Source organism: Vulpes vulpes, chromosome 11, assembly GCF_048418805.1.
Source record: "Vulpes vulpes isolate BD-2025 chromosome 11, VulVul3, whole genome shotgun sequence".
Taxonomy (NCBI): Eukaryota; Metazoa; Chordata; class Mammalia; order Carnivora; family Canidae; genus Vulpes; species Vulpes vulpes.
The window spans coordinates 8,810,212-8,835,075 of NC_132790.1; the positions used below are offsets into that span (position 1 = coordinate 8,810,212).

Sequence of the window (24,864 nt, forward strand, 5' to 3'; positions counted from 1 at the left end):
TTAGCGCTGCCTTCAGCCCAGGGTATGATCCTGGGGTCCCAGGATCGAGTCCCACGTTGGGCTCCCTGCATGGAGCCTGCTTCTCCCTCTCTGCCTGTGTCTCTGCCCCCCCCTTCTCTGTCTCTCATGAATAAATAAAATTTTTTAAAAAGATCCTTTTTTCTATTACTCGCAGAGCAAAACTGAAACTTTTGTCATAACTGTATAATTAATATAGTAATATAATAATTAAGCCATCTCACATACAAGATCCCTAAAAAAAATGATGGATCTGAGCATCAAGTAAGGTAGTAGGTGGTGTCTTCCCAACCACACCACCACCACCACCCACTCTGCCCCAGTCAAATGCACAGAGGTGTAAAAGTTTGACAGTCCTTTGATCCTCGTCAGTGTGAAAGTTCTCTTTGGAGGCTGGCTTATTTCAGGACGCTATGTAGTTGACTTATAGTTCTGAATCCTAGTCTTCAGACTTTTAAAATACATATGGTATGATTTGGGGTTTTTATAGTGCTTATCCCCACTGGTATTTTTTTTTCTTGTCATTTTTTGGGAATATCCTAGCTGGGAGTTACTAGGCAAAATGCTTAGGGAAATATATCAATATTCAATTGATGATGCTCCTCTTATCACATTTACCCTGGCACCATAGATATATGAGTACCCCTTTGAGTTTAATATGATTAATGTAATTTTGTCTAGTAACTAAAAAGTGTGGCCTTAATCAGTGAGTCATCGTATGCTATGACACCCAACAGGACACCTCCATTCTTTACTAGAAAATTATGACTGGTAACCCCAAGAGTTAAAGCCAGTACCTACTATAGAATTTCTTTTGGAAATCTTCCTAAGTGCTGGATATCACAACCTCAGAGTTTAGTCATGTCATCTTAAGACTTTTTTCCTAAATCATAAATAAGGATCAGAAACAATAAGTTCGGTAGAGTACTGTTTTTTTTTTTTTTTTTTAAGATTTTATTTATTTATTCATGAGACACACAGAGAGAGAGAGAGACAGAGAGAGAGAGACAGAGACACAGGCAGAGGGAGAGGCAGGCTTCATTCAGGAAGCCTGATGTGGGACTTGATCCTGGGACCCCAGGGTCATGCCCTGGGCTGAAGGCGGCGCTAAACCACCGGGCCACCAGGGCTGCCCCGGTAGAGTACTGTTAACAGACATTTCAGAAGCTGGTTTTACCTGCATTAAAGTCTTTTTTTAAATGTTAGGAGCAGGGGCGCCTCAGGGGCTCAGTTGGTTAAGCGTCTGCCTTCAGCTCAAGTCATGATTCCAAGGTCCTGGATCAAGTCTATGTGAGGCTTCCTGTTGAGCAAGGGAGTCTGCTTCTCCTCTGCCTGCCTCTCCCCCCACTCCATTCCACCTTGAGCTCTCTATCTCACTGTCAAATAAATAAAATAGGGTTAGGATTAAAATGTTAGGAGCAGAAAAATCTTGTAAATGCTGCAGCAGAATTATTTCTGCATCTTCCATTTGTTGGTCTTTGTTTCTTTTTTTCTTTCAAAGATTTTATTTATGAGACACAGAGAGAGAGGCAGAGACATAGGCAGAGGGAGCCTGATGTGGGACTTGATCCTGGGACTCCAGGATCACGCCCTGAGCCAAGGGAAGACACTCAACCGCTGAGCCACCCAGGCGTCCAATATTTATTTAATGAAGAGGAAAAAAAACTTGAAGAAAAATAAGCTTCCTATGGAGTAACATTCCTTCGAAGATAGAAGCTGGAGGCGGGGTGGGGGAGGAGAAAAAAAAAAAAAAAAAGAAGATAGAAGCTGGTAAACATGAGGTTTTCTTGACTGTCCTGTCTGATAGTATTCTTCCCTCTCCGGCCACCCTGGATTAGTGAGTTTATGAGCATATAGAAACTGTCCTTCCAGAATCTGACGCCCTTTCATGTGCTTCTGCCTGCTAGTCGCATCTCTCGTTTTTTATGATTGTGTAGCACCATGTCTTGTTTGTAGTAGTAACTACTTTGGTATCCTATCTTTCTTTCAAAGTTAGTTATTTGCTTGCTTGCTTGCTTGCTTGCTTGCGAGACAGAGCACAAGTGCCAACCGTGGGGAGGAACAGAGGGAGAGGGACAATCAGACTCTACACTGAGTGCAGAGTCCGACATGGGGCTCGATCCCAGGACCCTGAGATCATGACCTGGCCGAAAACAAGAGTCAGATACCCAACCAACTGAGTCAGTTAGGCACCCCTGGTGTCCTATTTTAATGAGGTTCATACCTCAGTAGGTTCATACCTACTTACCTTACTTTTGAAAACTTGAATTTGCATGTAAACTAATGTAAACCTTTCCTTGTGGTTTATGTTTATTTTCAAGAAGCATAAACCTGCTGATGGTTTTAAGTACCCTTTCTCTTACTGATAGTGGTTATAGAAACTTTCTTAAGCTTAAAGATTACTGCGCTGATAGTGTTTAAAAGATAAATTGAGGGACGCCTGGGTGGCTAAGTTAAGCATCTGCCTTCAACTCAGGTCATGATCTCAGGGTCCTGGGACAGAGCCCCCCATCAGGCTTCCTACTCAGTGGAGAGCCTGCTTCTCCCTCTCCCTCTGCAGCTCCCCCTGCTTGTGGTTGGTCACACTCTGTGTCAAATAAATAAATAAAATCTTTAAAACAAAAATCAAAGATAAATTGAGGTCACCTGATTTCTTTGGAAGAAAAGTTCCATAGCCTACACAGAGAATTGTAGTAGTATTAGAAGCTTACATATTTATAGACTATATGAAAGCCATTTTTAAGCAGCTTAATGGCTTTGCCAGGTTTGTACTTAATAGCATGAATCAGAATGCCTTTATTCAATTATTTGAATGCTCCTCCTACTTCAGAGATTGACCTATTTTTTGTGTGTTTTTATTATAAAAGGAAATATGGGCTTGATCTGGTTTCTGAGGGATAGTAACTTAATCTTTGGGATTGCTTAGGCTCCACAGTTTGATCTGTAGCACAGATGCCAAACCAAAGACCATTATGTGGGTCTGAGCAAGTGATTCACTTTTGTTCGTTAGAGGAAACTTCAGAAAGGTTAGTGTTTAGTCAGACAAAATAAAATCTAAGACAACTAACTACCCTTATGATGATACTTTTGTGTGAAATCTAAAAAGTAAATAAGCCAAGCAATACATAAGCAAGCCGAGCTCACAGATACGAGAACACAGAGTGGTGGTTGCTAGAAGACCGGGTTGGAGGATGAGAGAAATGGATAAACTGTTTTTAGTAAATTGAATGTTTTTAAAGGTTACTGTTCAGTTATCCTGTACTTTGGGATTACCCTGGATTCTCTAATATAAATGATCTTTTTGAGTTACGGGAAACTGATCAAGTACTGCTAGGAAATAAAACTGATTGTCTTAAGTGTCTGCTTTTAAATCAGGTAGTCTGTACTAGTGCACTTTGAAGATACGAGCCTGAATTATTTGCTGAATTATAAGGTCTATTGGGTTATATATTGGTTTCCTTATAGTAGGAAACTTTTTAAATTTATTCTTTTTTAAAGATTTTATTTATTCATGAGGGACACACACACACAGAGAGAGAGAGAGAGAGAGAGAGAGAGAGAGGCAGGCAGAGACACAGAGGAAGAAGCAGGCTCCATGCAGGGAGCCCGACGTGGGACTCGATCCCGAGTCTCCAGGATCACACCCTGGGCTGAAGGTGGTGCTAAACCACTGAGCCACCGGGCTGCCCGAAAACGTTTTTTTAAATTATGTTTTAGTTCCTAAGACTTACGTTCAGTAATTGGATCCTACCTAACATTAAATGAGGTTTTGCTTAGGATTGTTTCTCAAAATCTTTGTTACCTATTCATTGCTGCTAATCTGGAACTGTAGAAGGGCACTTCTGAAATCTGACTCTGCATGGGAAAAGGTCAGTGTGGGGATTTGAGGTATGGCGATTTGCCACAAACTCTTCTTAACCCTAGGCTTGTTATAGTGCGTATAAGGAAATTAAAATTTCTCTTATGACATCTGAGGGCAAAAAAATTATTTTGTTTGAAAAGTGATCAAGAAGAAGAGACTCTCCCACCAAATCTTTATTATTTGTGTAAACAATCCCTTAAACTGTCAAGGTTCATAGAGTTTTGAATTTTAATAGGGTTTCTTTTTTGGCATTCATATTCCAGATCTTAATTAAAAATTCTCTTCTTTTTAGAAAGTGGGTGGACTTAAAATGTTTAAATATACTACATAGTTAGGTCTGTGTGGCAGAGGAAAGGACAAGGTCTAATCTTGGCACTTCCACCCTCCTCCGGTGAACTGTGACCTTTATCAAAAGCTGCTGCCTCAGCTTGGGTCCCATTTTGAATGTTAATGGCTTTAGCTGGAGACTCATTTGGAAGGCCTTATTTGCTGCTGGATGGTAGTGTTTCCTTTAATGTATTTCATAGGAGAAACTATTAATTCCAGAATGTCAGTGAGTGTTTTTAAAAAAAAAATTTGAAAACTTCACATCAGTGTAAGTTGATCCACTTTAAGGTAATAATTTTAACAAAACTTGGTGTGTGAAAAAATCCAGATGGTTATAAAAATACACTTCATCCTTTATTACTTCAGAAAACCTCTACACAGATAAATGGAACACTTTAACTGCTGCGTATAAATAACCACACAACTCTACTGCCTTGAAGGGACGTGTGTTGGAAAGAGTGTCGAAAAGCAAAAGATACCGTAAAATATTTAACTCTCAGACTTTAACACTCACTGCTTTCATTTACTCAAATAACTCCGCCTGAGCAGCTACCACAGTTCAGTGCTAAGCCCTCCAGGAGTCCAGTTCCTTACAGATAAGACTGTTCCTGTCCCAAAGGGACACCAGGTTTTTACCAAGAAATGGTACCGAAATTCTCTCTTCAACATGCTTTGGTTTGCCATTTTTGCCAGGGAGGAGAAAACCAATTAGAATTTTAGTTCCTCACACCAACCAAGAGGTTTAGGGAAAATGCTAATTCCATTTAAACCTGAAAAAAAATTGATTAAAGCAACTTAATATGGGATGGAATAATAAACATTGTTATTGTAACAACCTGCCCCTTCTGATTCGCAAACCAAAGTTAAGTTTCCGACCTATTCTGTGTTACAACAAAAACAAAAGCCCAATTCCTGGTTTGTAACATGGGTGGTGGCCCAGTCCATGTTGAGGTAAGTACATGCCTCCTTTTCCAGTGATCTGTGTTGCCCTTCTCATCTTGAAATTCCAGTGTCAGGCAGGAAGCTTTTGGCAGATCCTTGTCTTTTTTGTACTCTGGGGTATTTTTTAAAGTTCAAAGTATGTTTTTAAACTGATAAATATTAAGAACTATTAGTTGGAATTAATTAGGGTTAATAAAGGAAAGATCATTCATGAAGATTAGCCTTAACCTTATTTAATGGTAGAAGATGGGATCTGATATTTAAGAACATTAAACTGTTTTTGTTAGAATGATTTAAGAGTTTGTTAAAGAGGTAGATCTGGCTGTGGCAAAAAAAAAAGCAGGGTCATCTAGTAGGTAGTTAGCACACCCAGGCCATTTATCAGGCCTTCATATCACTAAGTTTTTGCCTTTCCTAGGTTGTGATTAGTATAATTTATTTATTTATTTTTTTAATTTATGATAGTCACAGAGAGAGAGAGAGAGAGAGAGAGAGGCAGAGACACAGGCAGAGGGAGAAGCAGGCTCCATGCACCGGGAGCCTGACGTGGGACTCGATCCCGGGTCTCCAGGATCGTGCCCTGGGCCAAAGGCAGGCGCCAAACTGCTGCGCCACCCAGGGATCCCGTGATTAGTATAATTTAATTGTTGTAGGAAACGTATACCATAATTTTGGGGATGAGGTTGGCGTGTGGTGACAAGGCAGCAAGTACAAGTTTACAGTAGCAGCACAACATCCGGTAGAAAAGCAAGAATCACAGACGGATCGCAGCAGTGTTTCTTAACCTTTCTCCTCAGGAGCCTTTTAGACATTCTTTTCTTAATCAGCTCATTATTTGATTTGAAATATGCAAGGAAATTTTGTAGGACACTGAAGAAGGGATGTTTTAAAGAGAATAGTAAGAAATCTGAGAATAAACAAGTTCATCATTTGTTGAATTTTCTGTACATCACTCTCTCTGGCTCATCTGTTCTTTACTTTGGGTAAAGAGTAAAGGGAGTAAGTCATGTAGAAGGGAAGAAGCCTTATTAACCTTACAGCATGGAAACTGCCCATTCTCAATCCTCTTACTGGCCTCTGCAGTAGATTCCTGTCTCCTTCAGCTTAGCAGTGAAACTAGACAATGCATTTGGCCTGAATCAAATGTTTTTCTTTGGTATAAATTTGTCCCATTTGTTGAAGATCGAGTAATAACAGTAGGGACACAGCCCTGGCCTCATTGAGAAAATAGCTGATTATTTCACCTGTTAGTACAGAAGGCAAGTAAATATGGATTAATAATAGTAATTCCTTTCAGGGAAAGTATTTCTCAACTCTGATTTTAATGTTATTTTTGATGAAATTATAACATTGACTATAAAATTTTTTTCCTCCCACTTTGAAAGTGTCAACTCACTTTGTCCTGTTTTTGGAAGGTTCCTGTGAAAGGAATAGGAAGTGCATGGGAAATTAAGCCAGTAGCTTCTGCCTTTTTCCTTGCAGGCCCCAGTAGGGACGGCACTATCAGCGAGGACACCATCCGAGCCTCTCTCATCTCAGCAGTCAGTGACAAGCTGAGATGGCGGATGAAGGAGGAAATGGATCGTGCCCAGGCAGAGCTCAATGCCTTGAAACGAACAGAGGAAGACCTGAAAAAAGGTCATCAGAAACTGGAAGAAATGGTTACCCGTTTAGATCAAGAAGTGGTAAGTAACTCATTGAACAGTTGCAACTTTTAGATATCTACACCTTGGTTACCCTGGATGTTGTGGGTCTAGTAAGAGAAAATTCTGCATGTCTTTAAGCATTTGCATTTAGCTTCTCTATAGCTTTGTTAGAAACAGAGCCTGTGTTTGCAGTTTGGTGTTTGGGAGTTGGAGGGGAATTAGACCAGTTCTACTTGGACCAGCTTCATCCTGAGGGACAAGGTTTGACTCCAAGGACGATTGTTTCAGTGCTTGATGTAACCAGGAAATAAGAATCTGAGAGAATTCTAAGCCATGATGAAGATCTTCAGACCACGGGTTCACACTTAAGGGTCAGGGAGCCCTTGTACTCAGTCATCCGTAGTGTATGCAGCTTTTAGCTTGTAAACTTCCTCACATTTTTTTTTTAAGATTTTATTTATTTATTCATAGAGACAGAGAGAGAGAGAGAGAGAGGCAGAGACACAGGCAGAGGGAGAAGCAGGCTCCATGCAGGGAGCCTGACGTGAGACTTGATCCAGGGTCTCCAGGACCACACCCTAGGCTGCAGGCGGTGCCAAACCACTGTGCCACCGGGGCTGCCCACTTCCTCACATTTTTATCAGACTGTTGTGCCCATGTGACTTAATGATGAAGCACTAGCATAATTTAAGTGCCAGCTTCACTCACCACTTTTCATTCCCATGCAGAAGTTATTCCAACAAATGTGTCTGAGGACTCTGGGGACAGTGGTTTGTGTGTGCCCATTAGTCTCACAGAATGGTTCTAGTATGTAAAGTCAACTTCACAGTAGTAGCCAGCGATTTTTAAAAGTTCAGGAAATTGACAGCAGTACAATTCTGAGCCCACAAGCACCACCTACAATATCTTGTAACTAAAGTTCAGGTATTTGGGGTTCTATCGATTAATCTTCTGTATAGACGGGAAAGTTCCTTCTCTGTAGCAGCTGCCCATTTGTTTGGAAAAAAAGACCTCTTTTATGATTTTCACATAAGGAACCTCCTGCTAGAAGGTGTCTTGTCTGGTGGCTTAGTTTGTAACATCATTTATCACTAATAAGAGACAAGCTTATCACTGTCACTGGAAGCGCTCAGGGTATTTTCAACATTGTTCTGGAACGCCTGGGTGGCTCAACGGTTGAGCGTCTGTCTTTTGCTCAGGGCTTGATCCCAGAGTCACCAGATCAAGACCCACAGGGAGCCTGCTTCTCCTTCTGCCTATGTCTCTACCTCTGTGTCTCTCATGAATAAATAAATAAATAACATCTTAAAAAAAAATTATTCTGAGCAGCCCGGGTGGCTCAGCGGTTTAGTGCTGCCTGCAGCCCGGGGCATGGTCCTGGAGACCCGGCTCCCCGCATGGAGCCTGCTTCTCTGCCTCTGCCTCTCTCTCTCTCTCTCTCTCTCTCGATTAAATAAATAAAACCTTTAAAAAATATATATATATTCTGTTCTCAGCATGTTACATCACCCCTCGTCCCCTTTGGCCAGTATATTATTTGAAACATTAATCTCAACCATGAGTTGTTTTAAGTATCGCCTTTTTATTTCACAGGTCTGTTTTGGTAAAGTTGAGTTGTAGATTTTTGACCAGCAGATAATTATGTACAGTAAGTATAAAGTCCTCATGCTTGGACTGTTTTGTTTTCAGGCTGAGGTCGATAAAAACATAGAACTTTTGAGAAAGAAGGATGAAGAACTCAGTTCTGCTCTGGAGAAAATGGAAAATCAGTCTGAAAACAATGATATTGATGAAGTTATCATTCCCACAGCCCCACTATACAAACAGATCCTAAATCTGTATGCAGAGGAAAATGCTATTGAAGACACTATCTTTTACCTGGGAGAAGCCTTGAGGCGGGGAGTAATAGATCTGGATGTCTTCCTGAAGGTATGTCTTCTTCAGTCTGCTTTCCAGGATCTCAGAACTCAAGTTTTAGAGGCATTGACCTTGAAAGCCACAAACCAAGTGGGTTTTCCTTGTAGGGGAAGTTAAAACTCCTTGTGTTCCCAAAGTGAGGGAGTGAGATCTGTGGCTGCAGCTCCCACCCCCCAGGCAGCATGAAGCTGCATGTAATTCTTCTTACTACTGTGCCGGGGAGGGGGGGGGGGGGGGGGCGGTTAGGAGATACAGTCAGATTGCTGTTGGTTCTTTTAGGTCATACACCATCTAAATTAAGATCACTGACCCACCCATTTGGGATTCTGTTTTGTTTTTTTCTTCTTAATTTTCTTAGAATTGCATGATTTTAGACCCATCTTCCTAGATCAAACAGCCCCGCAAAGTATTGGGCTGCCCTGCTCGTACCAGAGAATAGTTCCTTCTTGTTTCTGGCTTAATGCTATTATACAGACGTGAAGATGTAATGAGCTAGTCTGGGGTACCATTCTCTGTTGGGTCATGAAAAGCATGGTTTTAGGAATAGTAGTGGCCACCCTTTGGATATTTGATCCAGCTGCTGCTGGTGCTTCAGTACACATGCAAGGCTGGTCAGGTCACTTAACTGATCTTGTCTTTCTCACTCTGATTAAGTGGCCAAATCAGTCTTGGACCTGATGCAAGCACACAAATGTCAGGGTATAAGTCAGAGAGCCAAGACTCCCTTTCTGTGTCCCCTCCTTGGGTTCCATAGCTTAGGGAAAGGTGCACCCAGAGAGCAAGAGATATATGCTGTTGCTAGGCATTGGCCAAAAGCTGGTTTATGCTGCTGATTCCCCTGCTTTTTGACAACTGGGGATAGTTGTAGTTATCATAGTTTTATGTAACTTTCTTCAAGTTTCCCTGGTATCTTGGTATATCTCAGGATATAGTTCAAAATCCCAAGCCAGATCCTGTAATGTGATGCTTTCCCTGTAATGTGATCCTTCATAGGGTCTCAGAAGGGAACTTTCCTTAACACAACCTGCCAGCATCAATCAAGTGAGTTTAAAAAGCCACATGTAATGAAGTATTGGTTCCAAAGGAAGGTTGATAGGAGTTTAGGGTTCTTAGATCCCATCTAGGTTACAAACTGTCTGATACTTCATGCCTGAGTCAAATCCATTCTAAACTGTTGAAACTTTTTCCCCCCTCCCAGCATGTGCGTCTTCTGTCTCGTAAACAGTTCCAGCTGAGGGCACTAATGCAAAAAGCAAGAAAGACTGCCGGTCTCAGTGACCTCTACTGACTTCTCTGATATCAGCTGGAGATTGAACTCTTCTTAAAGCATTCTTTTCTTCTCTTTCTTTCTCTTATCAGTAGGTGCCCAGAATAAGTTATTGCAGTTTATCATTCAAGTGTAAAATATTTTGAATCAATAATATATTTTCTGTTTTCTTTTGGTAAAGACTGGCTTTTATTAATGCACTTTCTATCCTCTGTAAACTTTTTGTGCTGAATGTTGGGACTGACTATGCTAAATAAAATTTGTTGCATAATTTTTCTCTTTATTGAACGTTTTTAGGAAAAATTAAAGTCTTACTAAGAAACTCGATTTTTGATTTATCAAACAGCATAATATCCATCAAGTTAAAATTTAGCATTATTTATTCTGTAGCATATAAAGCAAACTCTGTTTAATATGGGATATAACAGATAGACATCTAACTTTTTGAGGAATTTGAGTGACTTTTTCTGTGAAAGGTCATAGGTAGTACCCTCCTACCAGTCCTTGCCTAGATTTGTTACCTTTCTAGGCTTGACTGAAGCAGAACTAGCCATCTTTCTACATGGGCCCCTTGTTTTCATCAAGAAGAAAGGAAGAGGGTGGCAAGTGGCAAGCTATACACCTGAGAATTTGTTACATAGGAAGGTAAAGTGCCTACCTGCTTTTATTGTCACTTGAAGTCGGTCTTCCTGGTGAGTGAGTGAGTGCGTTTGTAGCCAAGTTTGTGACCACCAGTGAGCTGTGGTTCATGCAGATCTCATCTAGGTAGAATAGAATTTTCTCTGTCAAAATGAGGTAGAAAATTCATGAGGTTACAAAGAAAGGTACAATTTAAGATGTTTCAAAATACTTAGGAAGCCAGGCAGCCTACTCTAATACTTCTTTCAAGAAAAGAATGCCCACCTTGGTCCCAATCATCACTGAAGGGTTTATACAGTTTAGATCTTTTATAAAAATTACCAGAATAGGGGTGCCTGGCTGGCTAAGTCAGTGGAACATGTGACTCTTGATCTGGGGGTTGTGACTTCACATTCCATAGTGGGCGTATTGATTACTTAAAAAAACAAAATCTTAAAAAAATTATCGAAATAAAAGTAAGGCCAAATCAAGGTTTAATTTAGTATTAGGATTGGAACTACCATTTAGTTATTTTTGCGTACGCATGCATTTTGACCTTGTAGAGAAATAGTGTATGAATGAATAGGTATCAACCAGCCAGAACAAAAGAATTAGAAACTGTACAAACACATGTTACACATATCATTCTTTGAACACATCATTCTTTATATATATATATATACACACACACACACACACACACACACACACGAACACATACAAACAGGCAAGAGCTAGTCACAAAGGAATTGTAAAAATGTAAAATGTAAAAATTATAAAAATGAAGTATCATCCGACATCTGGATGCTCAAACAGGAATTTAAGTTGGTTCAAAATTTTGACATATCTAATCCTATAACTACTGTCTCTCCTTCCTTAACTTCAAAATGGAAGTTTTAAGCAACTTTAAAACTTGGCTCCTTCAGAATTTCCCAAAGAGTTTCTGTACTCTTTTTCAAAGGAGCCTCCTCTTTGGGGGGTCAGCTTTATTACCTTTACAAGATCTTTAAAACCCTTCTCTCCCAGTACATAAGAAACACTAAGGAATACTTCTTTTATTCCACTGAGGCTCTGCAAGTAAAGGTTTAATAATTATTCCTTTTCTTTCTTTTAACAAAGGTCTACAACATGAAAAACAACAGTTGCTGGGTAAATGAGTATTTAACAGCTTTATGGCAGAAAAACAGACCAAGAGGACAGAGAACAATTTAAAACAGATGGTTAGACATATTTTATTGTTCAAATTCATCAGCCCTCTTTCCACAAGGGCCCCAAGCTCTGGCCATTTTTGCTGAGAACCACTCTCCTTTTCCTTTCTCCTTACCCTCAAATAATTTCCTATCAGGGAATCACTTCAAAATTTCAGTTACTTTATTCCCAATGATATGAGTCCATTTGGCTTTAACCTATCACATTCAGAGTTTTACGTCAGGCCTCAACTTCCCCTTCTCCAGGAGACTCGTCAGGCCTCAACTTCCCCTTCTCCAGGAGACTCGGAGTACATTTGTAACTAGCGATTCTTTCTTAGGTCTCTCCATTGGACATAATTGGAACTCTTAGAGAACAACTCAAAATGGAGCAAGATCTACCCACAATGCTGCCCAATATTATCAGATATTTGTAGAGTTAAACTTTTATGTAATTAAATGCAATAAATACCAGGACAAAGGTCTACAAAGATAAGCCCCTCTACCACCAACACCACCCCTTTCTCTATTTTAGCAGCAACAAAGAATAGGTTTTAGGAAAAGATACAAGATCAACCTCAAAAAGTAATTGTTCCTCACAAATGTTCTTTTATCCCTATTTTATGTTAATGTTAAATGGTTTTTCAAACATAAACATCCTACCTTACAATGGAAACTGGATGTACTCTCCTAAGGTTCTTCAAAATACTTTCCATTAAATCAGCTACAGATAGGGTTACATGCCAAGAACTATATCCTTTCTTTTTAATCATCTCTTAGCCACTGTGGAGTTAGAAGAAATCATGAACATAAGAAGTTAACTTTATTTATTTTTAAAATTTTATTTATTTATTCATGAGAAGACAGAGAGAGAGAGAGAGAGAGGCAGAGACACAGGCAGAGGGAGAAGCAGGCTCCATACAGGGAGCCCGACATGGGACTCGATCCCAGGTCTCCAGGATCACGCCCTGGGCTGAAGGCGGCGCTAAACTGCTGAGCCACCCGGGCTGCCCAGAAGTTAACCTTATTTTTTTTTTAATAAATTAATTTTTTATTGGTGTTCAATTTACAAACATACAGAATAACACCCAGTGCTCATCCTGTCAAGTGTCCCCCTCAGTGCCCGTCACCCATTCACCTCCACCCCCCGCCCTCCTCCCCTTCCACTACCCCCACTTCGTTTCCCAGAGTTAGGAGTCTTTATGTTCTGTCTCCCTTTCTGATATTTCCCACACATTTCCTCTCCCTTCCCTTATATTCCCTTTCACTATTATTTATATTCCCCAAATGAATGAGAACATACACTGTTTGTCCTTCTCCGATTGACTTACTTCACTCAGATAATACCCTCCAGTTCCATCCATGTTGAAGCAAATGGTGGGTATTTGTCGTTTCCAATGGCTGAGGAATATTCCATTGTATACATAGACCACATCTTCTTTATCCATTCATCTTTCGATGGACACCGAGGCTCCTTCCACAGTTTGGCTATTGTGGACATTGCTGCTAGAAACATCGGGGTGCAGGTGTCCCGACGTTTCATTGCATCTGAATCTTTGGGGTAAATCCCCAACAGTGCAATTGCTGGGTCGTAGGGCAGGTCTATTTTTAACTCTTTGAGGAACCTCCACACAGTTTTCCAGAGTGGCTGCACCAGTTCACATTCCCATCAACAGTGTAAGAGGGTTCCCTTTTCTCCACATCCTCTCCAACATTTGTTGTTTCCTGCCTTGTAAATTTTCCCCATTCTCACTGGTGTGAGGTGGTATCTCATTGTGGTTTTGATTTGTATTTCCCTGATGGCAAGTGATGCAGAGCATTTTCTCATGTGCATGTTGGCCATGTCCATGTCTTCCTCTGTGAGATTTCTCTTCATGTCTTTTGCCCATTTCATGACTGGATTGTTTGTTTCTTTGCTGTTGAGTTTAATAAGTTCTTTATAGATTTTGGAAACTAGCCCTTTATCTGATATGTCATTTGCAAATATCTTCTCCCATTCTGTAGGTTGTCTTTTATAGTTTTGTTGACTGTATCCTTTGCTGTGCAAAAGCTTCTTATCTTGATGAAGTCCCAATAGTTCATTTTTGCTTTTGTTTCTTTTGCCTTCGTGGATGTATCTTGCAAGAAGTTACTGTGGCCGAGTTCAAAAAGGGTGTTGCCTGTGTTCTCTAGGATTTTGATGGAATCTTGTCTCACATTTAGATCTTTCATCCATTTTGAGTTTATCTTTGTGTATGGTGAAAGAGAGTGGTCTAGTTTCATTCTTCTGCATGTGGATGTCCAATTTTCCCAGCACCATTTATTGAAGAGACTGTCTTTCTTCCAGTGGATAGTCTTTCCTCCTTTATCGAATATTAGTTGACCATAAAGTTCAGGGTCCACTTCTGGGTTCCCTTTCTGTTCCATTGATCTATGTGTCTGTGTTTGTGCCAGTACCACACTGTCTTGATGACCACAGCTTTGTAGTACAACCTGAAATCTGGCATTGTGATGCCCCCAGATACGATTTTTTTTTTTTAATTCCCCTGGCTATTCGGGGTCTTTTCTGATTCCACACAAATCTTAAAATAATTTGTTCAAGCTCTCTGAAGAAAGTCCATGGTATTTTGATAGGGATTACATTAAACGTGTAAATTGCCCTGGGTAACATTGACATTTTCACAATATTAATTCTTCCAATCCATGAGCATGGAATATTTTTCCATCTCTTTGTGTCTTCCTCAATTTCTTTCAGAAGTGTTCTATAGTTTTTAGGGTATAGATCCTTTACCTCTTTGGTTAGGTTTATTCCTAGGTATCTTATGCTTTTGGGTGCAATTGTAAATGGGATTGACTCCTTAATTTCTCCTTCTTCAGTCTCATTGTTAGCGTATAGAAATGCCATTGATTTCTGGGCATTGATTTTGTATCCTGCTACGCTACCAAATTGCTGTATGAGTTCTAGCAATCTTGGGGTGGAGGCTTTTGGGGTTTTTTTTCTTTTCTTTTCTTTTTTTTTTTTTTAATTTATGATAGTCACACACAGAGAGAGAGAGAGGCAGACACAGGCAGAGGGAGAAGCAGGCTCCATGCACCGGGAGTCCGATGTGGGATTCGATCCCGGGTCTCCAGGATCGCACCCTGGGCCAAAGGCAGGCGCCAAACCGCTGCGCCACCCAGGGATCCCCGCTTTTGGGTTTTCTATGTAGAGTATCATGTCATCGGCGAAGAGGGAGAGTTTGACTTCTTCTTTGCCAATTTGTTTTTTTTTTTTTTTTAATTTTATTATTTTTATTTATTTATGATAGTCACAGAGAGAGAGAGAGAGGCAGAGACACAGGCGGAGGGAGAAACAGGCTCCATGCACCGGGAGCCTGATGTGGGATTCGATCCCGGGTCTCCAGGATCACGCCCTGGGCCAAAGGCAGGCGCCAAACCGCTGCGCCACCCAGGGATCCCTTCTTTGCCAATTTGAATGCCTTTAATGTCTTTTTGTTGTCTGAGTGCTGAGGCTAGGACTTCCAATACTATGTTGAATAGCAGTGGTGAGAGTGGATCCCTGTCTTGTTCCTGTCTTGTTCCTGATCTTAGGGGAAAGGCTCCCAGTGCTTCCCCATTGAGAATGATATTTGCTGTGGGCTTTTCGTAGATGGCTTTTAAGATGTCGAGGAAAGTTCCCTCTATCCCTACACTCTGAAGAGTTTTGATCAGGAATGGATGCTGTATTTTGTCAAATGCTTTCTCTGCATCTAATGAGAGTATCATATGGTTCTTGGTTTTTCTCTTGCTGATATGATGAATCACATTGATTGTTTTACGAGTGTTGAACCAGCCTTGTGTCCCGGGGATAAATCCTACTTGGTCATGGTGAATAATTTTCTTAATGTACTGTTGGATCCTATTGGCTAGCATCTTGTTGAGAATTTTTGCATCCATGTTCATCAGAGATATTGGTCTGTAATTCTCCTTTTTGGTGGGGTCTTTGTCCGGTTTTGGAATTAAGGTGATGCTGGCCTCATAGAACGAATTTGGAAGTACTCCATCTCTTTCTATCTTTCCAAACAGCTTTAGTAGAATAGGTATGATTTCTTCTTTAAACGTTTGATAGGGATCCCTGGGTGGCTCAGCGGTTTAGCGCCGCCTTCAGCTCAGGGCATGAACCTGGAGACCCAGGATCAAGTACCACATCAGGCTCCCTGCATGGAGCCTGCTTTTCCCTCTGCCTGTCTCTGCATCTCTCTCTCTCTGTGTGTCTTTCATGAATAAATAAAATCTTTAAAAATAAATAAATAAATAAATAAACAAACAAACAAACATACATTTGATAGAATTCCCCTGGGAAGCCATCTGGCCCTGGACTCTTGTGTCTTGGGAGGTTTTTGATGACTGCTTCAATTTCCTCCCTGGTTATTGGCCTGTTCAGGTTTTCTATTTCTTCCTGTTCCAGTTTTGGTAGTTTTGGTGGCTTTCCAGGAATGCGTCCATTTCTTCTAGATTGCCTAATTTATTGGTGTATAGCTGTTCATAATATGTTTTTAAAATCGTTTGTATTTCCTTGGTGTTGGTAGTGATCTTTCTCATTCATGATTTTATTAATTTGAGTCTTCTCTCTCTTCTTTTTAATAAGGTTGGCTAATGGTTTATCTATCTTATTAATTCTTTCAAAGAACCAACTCCTGGTTCTGTTGATCTGTTCCACAGTTCTTCTGGTCTCAATTTCCTTGAGTTCTGCTCGAATTTTAATTAACTCTCTTCTTCTGCTGGGTGTAGGGTCCATCTGCTGTTTTTTCTCTAGCTCCTTTATATGTAAGGTTAGCTTTTGTATTTGAGTTCTTTCCAGTTTTTGAATGGATGCTTGTATTGCGATGTATTTCCCCCTTAGGACTGCTTTTGCTGCATCCCAAAGATTTTGAACGGTTGTATCTTCATTCTCATTAGTTTCCATGAATCTTTTTAATTCTTCCTTAATTTCCTGGTTGACCCTTTCATCTTTTAGCAGGATGGTCCTTAACCTCCACGTGTTTGAGGTCCTTCCAAACTTCTTGTTGTGATTTAGTTCTAATTTCAATGCATTATGGTCTGAGAATATGCAGGGGACGATCCCAATCTTTTGGTATCGGTTCAGACCTGATTTGTGACCCAGTATGTGGTCTATTCTGGAGAAAGTTCCATGTGCACTTGAGAAGAATGTGTATTCAGTTGAGTTTGGATGTAAAGTTCTGTAGATATCTGTGAAATCCATCTGGTCCAGTGTATCATTTAAAGCTCTCATTTCTTTGGAGATGTTGTGCTTAGAAGACCTATCGAGGGTAGAAAGAGCTAGTTTGAAGTCACCAAGTATAAGATTATTATCTAAGTATTTCTTCACTTTGGTTATTAATTGGTTTAAATATTTGGCAGCTCCCACATTCAGGGCATATATATTGAGGATTGTTCAGTCCTCTTGTTGGATAGATCCTTTAAGTATGATATAGTGTCCCTCTTCATCTCTCACTACAGTCTTCGGGGTAAATTTTAGTTTATCTGATATAAGGATGGCTACCCCTGCTTTCTTTTGAGGACCATTTGAATGGTAAATGGTTCTCCAACCTTTTATTTTCAGGTTGTAGGTGTCTTTCTGTCTAAAATGAGTCTCTTGTGGACAGCAAATAGATGGGTCCTGCTTTTTTATCCAGTCTGAAACCCTGCGCCTATTGATGGGGTCATTAAGCCCATTAACGTTCAGAGTTACTATTGAGAGATATGAGTTTAGTGTCACCATGATATCTATTCAGTCCTTGTTTTTGTGGATTGTTCCACTGAACTTCTTCTTAAAGGGAAATTTTAAGAGTCCCCCTTAAAATTTCTTGCAGAGCTTGTTTGGAGGTCACATAATTCTTTCAGTTCCTGCCTGTCTGGGAAGCTCTTTATCTCTCCTTCCATTTTGAATGAGAGCCTTGCTGGATAAAGTATTCTTGGTTGCATGTTCTTCTCATTTAGGACACTGAATATATCCTGCCAGCCCTTTCTGGCCTGCCAGATCTCTGTGGAGAGGTCTGCTGTTACCCTAATATTCCTCCCCATAAAAGTCAGGGATTTCTTGTTTTTTGCTGCTTTAAGGATCTTCTCTTTATCTTTGGAATTTGCAAGCTTCACTATTAAATGTCGAGGTGTTCAACGGTTTTTATTGATTTTAGGAGGGGATCTCTCTATTTCCTGGATCTGAATGCCTGTTTCCCTTCCCAGATTAGGAAAGTTTTCAGCTAGGATTTGTTCAAATACATATTCTGGCCCTTTCAGCGCCCTCGGGAACCCCAATTAAACATAGGTTTTTCTTCCTCAGGGTGTCGTTTATTTCCCTTAATCTGTCTTCATGGTCTTTTGTCTCTTTTTTCCTCAGTTTCCCTCTTTGCCACCAACTTGTCTTCTATGTCACTCACTCGTTCTTCCACCTTGTTAACCCTCGTCGTTAGGACTTCTAGTTTGGATTGCATCTCATTCAATTGATTTTTAATTTCTGCCTGATTGGATCTAAATTCTGCAGTCATGAAGTCTCTTGAGTCCTTTATGCTTTTTTCTAGAGCCACCAGTAGCTATATAATAGTGCTTCTGAATTGGCTTTCTGACCTTGAATTGTAATCCAGATTTTGTAACTCTGTGGGAGAGAGGACTGTTTCTGATTCTTTCTTTTGAGGTGAGGTTTTCCTTCTAGTCCTTTTGCTCAGTGCAGAGTGGCCAAAAACAAGTTGTATTGGGAAAAGGAGAAAAAGAGAAAGAAGGAAAGAAAAGAGAAAAAGAACAAAGAAAAAAGAAAGAAAAAAGGAAAAGGAGAAGAAAAAGAGAAAGAAAGGGGGAAAAAAGGGTGGGGGAAGCAATCAGAAATCAAAAAGAAAAAAAAAAAAACACGGGGGAGTATATTCTGATTCTGTATACTTTAAGTCCCTTGACTTCCCCTGGAACTTGTCCGTCTAGCTGGTCTTCTGGGGGAGGGGCCTGTTGTGCTGATTTTCAGGTGTTAGCACTTGGGGGAGCTGCTCTGCCCCCTGCCTGGTGCAGGGCTCAGTGGGGGTTGTTTACCCTGCTAGGCCCCAGGAGGAACAACCCCAGTGGCTGCGGCAGCTCTGGAAACCTGGATTCAGCTCCTGCAGTAACTCCGGAGCTCTCCGTCTGCAGGGCCTGGAGGCTCCGGGGCGGGGCCGCTGATCTCCTCAGCTCCGGGCAGGAGCGTCCTTGCTGTCCTGGGCCCTCCCGGCCTCTGCCTGTCCCGGGGCGAGGCCGGATCCTGGGCTGTGTCCCGGCGCCCTGTGCTCCGGGGCCTGCGCTGTTGGATTCGCGCTCCCGGCCTCTCCGCGGAGCCGCCGCCGGAGCCCCTCCGAGCTGCTCCCAGAGCCGCGCAGCCCCCTCCGCGGAGCCACCGCCCGAGCCTCTCTGAGCTGCTCCCGTCCCCGTGCGCTGCAGCCCTTCAGGGAGCTCGGCCGCGGGGTGTGGCGCACTCTCCTGGGCGTGCAGGTGTCTGTTAGTGTCCCAAGGAGCCCGAGGGCATCCCCTCCCTCCTGGGGTCCTGATCTAACTCCCTGCAGGTGCCTTTCTGCCCCGGAAGGTTGGTGCAGCTCCTGCTTTTCCAGGACAGGGCTCTCCTGTCCTGGGGGCACTCGCCCCGGCCTTAGCCCGGCTCCTCGCGGGCCCCTCCCCCTTGGAGGCCTTTTGTTTCTTTATTTCTTTTTCCCCGTCTTCCTACCTTGATAGAAGCGCGAACTCTTCTCATTGCAGCGTTTCAGCTGATCTCTCTTTAAATCTCAGGCCGAATTCGTAGATTTTCAGGATGATTTGAATGTTATCTAGGTAATTTGGTGGGGACAGGTGATTTGGGGACCCTACTCTTCCGCCATCTGGCCCCTCCTCTATCAGAAGTTAACTTTAGAAGAAATAATTGTCACTGAACATCCATTTTGTGACAACCTAGCTTGACAGTGCCACAAAACTGAAATGTTTCCATGAATTTCCCCTAGAAATTTCTTATTATTTTTTCCCCTAGAAATTTCTTACACCAGTTGGTTATTTAAGGTAAACAGTCCTGAGGATAAGTACAGAGCTACAGAAATTAATATGAAATCAATTTTACAACTATATAACAGTTTGGAAAATATATTGTCAACAAGAGAATACCTACAGTGTTTAGGGGCAGGCTTAGCAGTGAGTGAGATGGACTCAGTCCCTGACTGCTTGAGAATTTATAACCTGGTGAATATGATCACACAAAAATAAAAGAAAATGCAAAACTGACATATTACCTGGCAACTACTTTGTGGTCATTTCCCACTGCTCAGGATCTTTATCAGTTCCAAATCTAAATTCAGGTCCTTCAGAGAGACCCCAGCAAACTTCATTCTACATTGGAACTGAGAAAAAGACACCAAAAATTCTTTTTATTACACGGTATTATATGACAGGGCATTTTTTTAAGTATTAGCAAAGCTGTTATAATTGCCCTAAGTGGTTTTCAAATAGGAAGGTTCAACAGAACTATCAAATTCAGATGTCTTAAGTGTTGCCCCAAATCCACTAAACTAAAATCTCTCCGGGGATAGGGTCTATCATCTTGGCAGAGATTCTCCAAACACGAAAGTGACAGTTTTATTTTATTTTTTTGTAAAGATTTATTTATTCATAGAGACACACACAGAGAGGCAGAGACACAGGCAGAGGGAGAAGCAGGCTCCATGCAGGGAGCCCGACGTGGCACTCGATCCCAGGTCTCCAGGATCACGCCCCAGGCTGCAGGCAGCACTAAACTGCTGCACCACTGGGGCTGCCCAAAAGTGACAGTTTTAAACTTTGAACTACAGATAAGTTTTGACCTTTATATGAATGGATTTCAAGGGTTCTTAGAAAAAAACAAAGGGAAAAAAGGACTACTCTGACCATAGCATGCCTCTTCCCTGTAATCTTCTCCAGCTAATACGAAGAACTTGTGGGGTGCCTGGGTGGCATAATCAGTTGAGTGTCCTATAACACTGTTAACTACACTGGAATTAAAACAATAGATATAAATAAGTTTAAGGCTAAAGGATGGAAATTTATACACCATACAAATGTTAACGTGAGTAATTCTATTAGTATCAAATTTTTTAAGTTACTAGAAACAAAGGGATATTTTAAAATAATAAAGAGTAATTCATCAGTAAGTTATAACCATTATAAACATAGGCCCTTAAGATACATCAAGCAAAACTAAGGTAAAAGTAAACAACTCAATAATAAAAATCAAAAGTTCCAACACCCCACTCTTGATTATGGATAGAACTATTCAGGTAATCACCAAAGAGCGAGAAGACCTGAACAGCCAAATACTACCAACCAATTAGAACTAAGTGACACAGAACCCCCAACAACAGCAGAATATATATGCTCAAGGGCACATGCAATCTTTTCCATGCCAGGCCACAAAATAAATCTTAACAAATCTCAGAGAGTTGAAATACAAAGTATATTCTCATGCCAGAATAGAAATCTGGAAAAAAAAAAAAAAACATAAATATGAAAAATACACAAATATTTGACAAACAACACACTCCCCTAAGTAATGAGTGAGTGGTTCAAAACAAAATCGTAAGAGACTCTTCCTCCCACTGCCAAGTTAAACAGAGGCAGAGGCTCAGGTGCCATGTAAGTTTTGCCTCCACTCATAACCTACTGCCAAGGCCTAGGAAGGCACTGCTGCTGTTAGTGGATGTTAATACGGCTTCACAAGATGCTGAAGGCTGCCCTCATCTACAATGGCCTAGCATGTAGAAATAATCAAGATGCCAAAGCCTTAGAGAAGTACCAAGCCCATCATCTTTGTGTCTTCCATCCAAATATGAGAGTGTGTGTGTGTGTGTGTGTGTGTGTACACAAACTTTGGTGACTCTCTTTTGTGCTAACACCAAATTAACCTAATTAGTCTGTAAAAGTGATAGAGGGAAAACCCTATAAAGTGACTGGTTGCTGTTCTGTGGTAGTTAAGGACTATGCCATAGAATCTTGGGCCAACCATGTCCTCAAGGAGTACTTCAAATACAAGAAAAATTTAAAAACTTAGCTCTTGCTCCTCAAAAGAGGGGGAAAATATTGAGAAATATAAAAATACTTGAGACAAGTAAAACAAAAACACAGTATACCAAATTTCATGGGATGCAGCTTCTCAGAGCCTAAAAGGAAACCAATACCTGTAAATGCCCACTACCAAACAAGAAAGATTCCAAATCAATAACCTAACCTTCCATCTTAAAAAATAAGAAAAAGAAGTGCACACTAAACCCAAAGGAAAGAGAAGAAAAGATAATGAAGATTAGGATGGAAATAAAAATGAAGCAAAATAGAAAAAGTCAATAGAGAAAAAAAAATTGACATCGAAAGTGAGTTCTTGGGATCCCTGGGTGGCGCAGCGGTTTGGCGCCTGCCTTTGGCCCAGGGCGCGATCCTGGAGACCCGGGATCGAATCCCACGTCGGGCTCCCGGTGCATGGAGCCTGCTTCTCCCTCTGCCTATGTCTCTGCCTCTCTCTCTGTGTGACTATCATAAAAAATAAATAAAATAAAATAAAATAAATAAAATAAAATAAAATAAATAAAATAATAAAATAAAATTAAAAAAATAATAAAATAAAATAAAATAAATAAAATAATAAAATAAAATAAATAAATAAATAAAATAAATAAATAAAAATAAAATAAATAAAATAAAATATAAAATAAAATAAATAGTTCTTTGAAAAAAATAACAAAATTAAAAAGCTTAGGCTGGCCAAGCTAGACTGACCAAGAAAAAGGAGAGGAATCAAATTACCAAAATCAGGAATGAAAGAGGGGATTATTACTATTGACCTCAGAGAAATAAGATTATATGGAAATACTATGAACAACTAGATGCCAACAAATTAGATAATTTACATTAAATGGGTAAATTCCTAGAAAGACACAAACTATGAAACTAACAGAAATAGAAAATCTGAATAGATCTACAACAAAGAGATTAAATCAGTAACTGGGAAATCTTCCAAAAGCAAAGCCTGAGCCCAAGTGCCTTCAGTAGGGAATTCTAAACATTCAAACAATACCAGTCCTCCACAGACTCTTCCAGAAAATGGAAGAAGGGATACTTCACTACTCATTCTATGAAGACAGTATTACCAAAAGGTAAACAAAGACCCCCCCCCCGGAAAACCTTTTTCCTCAAGAATATAAACGGGAACATCCTCAACAAAATGTTAGCAAACCAAGTCCAACAGCATTAAAATGGATTATACATAATGACTAAGGGAGATTTATCCCAGAATTGCCTTAACATCCAAAAGCCAATTGGCATGTTACATTAATAGAGTACAAAGAAAAAAAAAAAGTCTCGAGACAAAAAGCATTTGACAGGGCATCTGGATGGCTCTCTGTCTTTGGCAGGGTCCTGAGATTGAGCCCTGAGTCAGGCTCCCTGCTCAGTGGGGAGCTTGCTTCTCCCTCTTCCCCTGCCCGCCCCCTGCTCATTCTCCTCTCAAATAAATCTTTAAAAAAAAAAAAATGGCATTTGACAAAATCTCCCTCTCTCAAATCTTTTTTAAAAAGCATTTGACAAAATCCACTATTCATGGTAGAAATCCTCAACAAACCAGGAATAGAAGGGAATATCCCTAATAAAGAGTATCTATGAAAAACATTCGGTTTACATTATCCTTAAATTGGAAACTAAGATAAGGATGCCCACTCTCACCACTTTTATGCAATACTGTATTGGAGGTCCTAGCCAAGGCAATTATGCAAGAAAGAAAAGCTATTCAGATTAGAAAGGAAAAATAAAACTATTATTCACAGACAATATGATTTTGTATATAGAAAATTCTAAGAATCTACTACCTAAGATCTAATCTAAAAATCAAAAAAGTAGATGTGTAGGCTGAAAACTATAAAATATTGCTGAAAAGTAATTAGAGAAGTCCTAAATAAATAAATGGGAAGACAGCCTATGGACATCAATCAGAAGATTTACTATTATCAAGGTAGAAACACTACCAAAACTAGTCTACAAATTCAATGTACTCTTTATCAAAATCTCTGCAGGCTTTTTTGCAGAAATTGACAAGCTGGTTCTAAAATTCATGTGGAAATGCAAAGGCCTCAGAAGAGCCAAAACAATCTTGAAAAGAACAAAGTTGGAGGAGTAACACTTTCTGATTGCAAAACTTAGCACAAAGCCAAAGTCACTCCATAGTATTTGACACGTCTAAATTTATGGAGTGACCTTCATGATATGTTATTTTAACTAAAGAAGAGGATGGCTGGCTCAGTTGGAGAAGCATGCAACTCTTGATCTTGAGGTTGTAAGTTTGAGCCCCACATTAGATGTGGGGAGTACTTAAAATTTATTTTTAAAAAGAGGATGGAGAAAAGTGTACGTAGAAACAAAAATGTTTTATAAACAATAAAAATTTTAATAGCTACTTATTTAAAATGGAGGGTAAAGGGAAAAGAAGACAGAGATACTGCTTGTAGCCATTAAATATTTAATAAAATTATCAAACAAAATTTATTTTAAAGATTTTTATTTATTTATTCATAAGAGAGAGAGAGAGAGGCAGAGACACAGAGAGAGAAGCAGGCTCCACGCAGGGAGCCTGATATGGGATTCGATCCTGGGACTCCAGGATCACACCCCGGGCCGAAGGGAGGCGTTCAACCACTAAGCCACCCAGGCATCCCATTTTTTTCTTTTTAAAGATCAAACAAAATTTAAATAACAGTTCCTCAATATCAAAAATTAAATGCATAAATGTAATCACATACTCAGTTTTGTCCTACCTGCAGACAAAATCTATTCCAAATGACTTTAAAATACAGTATTTGACTGAATATCCCAGCCCAGATTTTTGAGCTCCAGACTCAATCAGCAACTTGTTTGGTATTTCTTCCTGAAAGTCTTCAGATATCTCAAATTTAACATATCTCAATTGGAAGTCTTGATTTTTCTCCCTGCAACCCAACACCCTCTCCTTTCCTGACTCCCACCCCCTTAAAAGCATCCAACCCAAGTAAATGCAAGCCACCAACCAATCAGTTGCTCAAGGAAAAAAAAACCCAGAAATTATTTTTTATT

General features: G+C 40.3%; 1 protein-coding gene across 1 annotated transcript in view; it reads left to right on the forward strand.

The window, feature by feature from the left end:
* TSG101 (tumor susceptibility 101) overlaps positions 1 to 10,250 on the forward strand; it is a 44,551-nt gene extending 34,301 nt beyond the window's left edge. The window contains exons 8-10 of the mRNA XM_072725444.1: positions 6,632 to 6,834; positions 8,485 to 8,724; positions 9,911 to 10,250. Coding sequence (XP_072581545.1) covers positions 6,632 to 6,834; positions 8,485 to 8,724; positions 9,911 to 10,000 — 533 coding nt within the window. The 3' untranslated portion in view covers positions 10,001 to 10,250. The remainder of the gene's footprint in view (positions 1 to 6,631; positions 6,835 to 8,484; positions 8,725 to 9,910) is intronic.
* Positions 10,251 to 24,864: the final 14,614 nt, after the last annotated feature.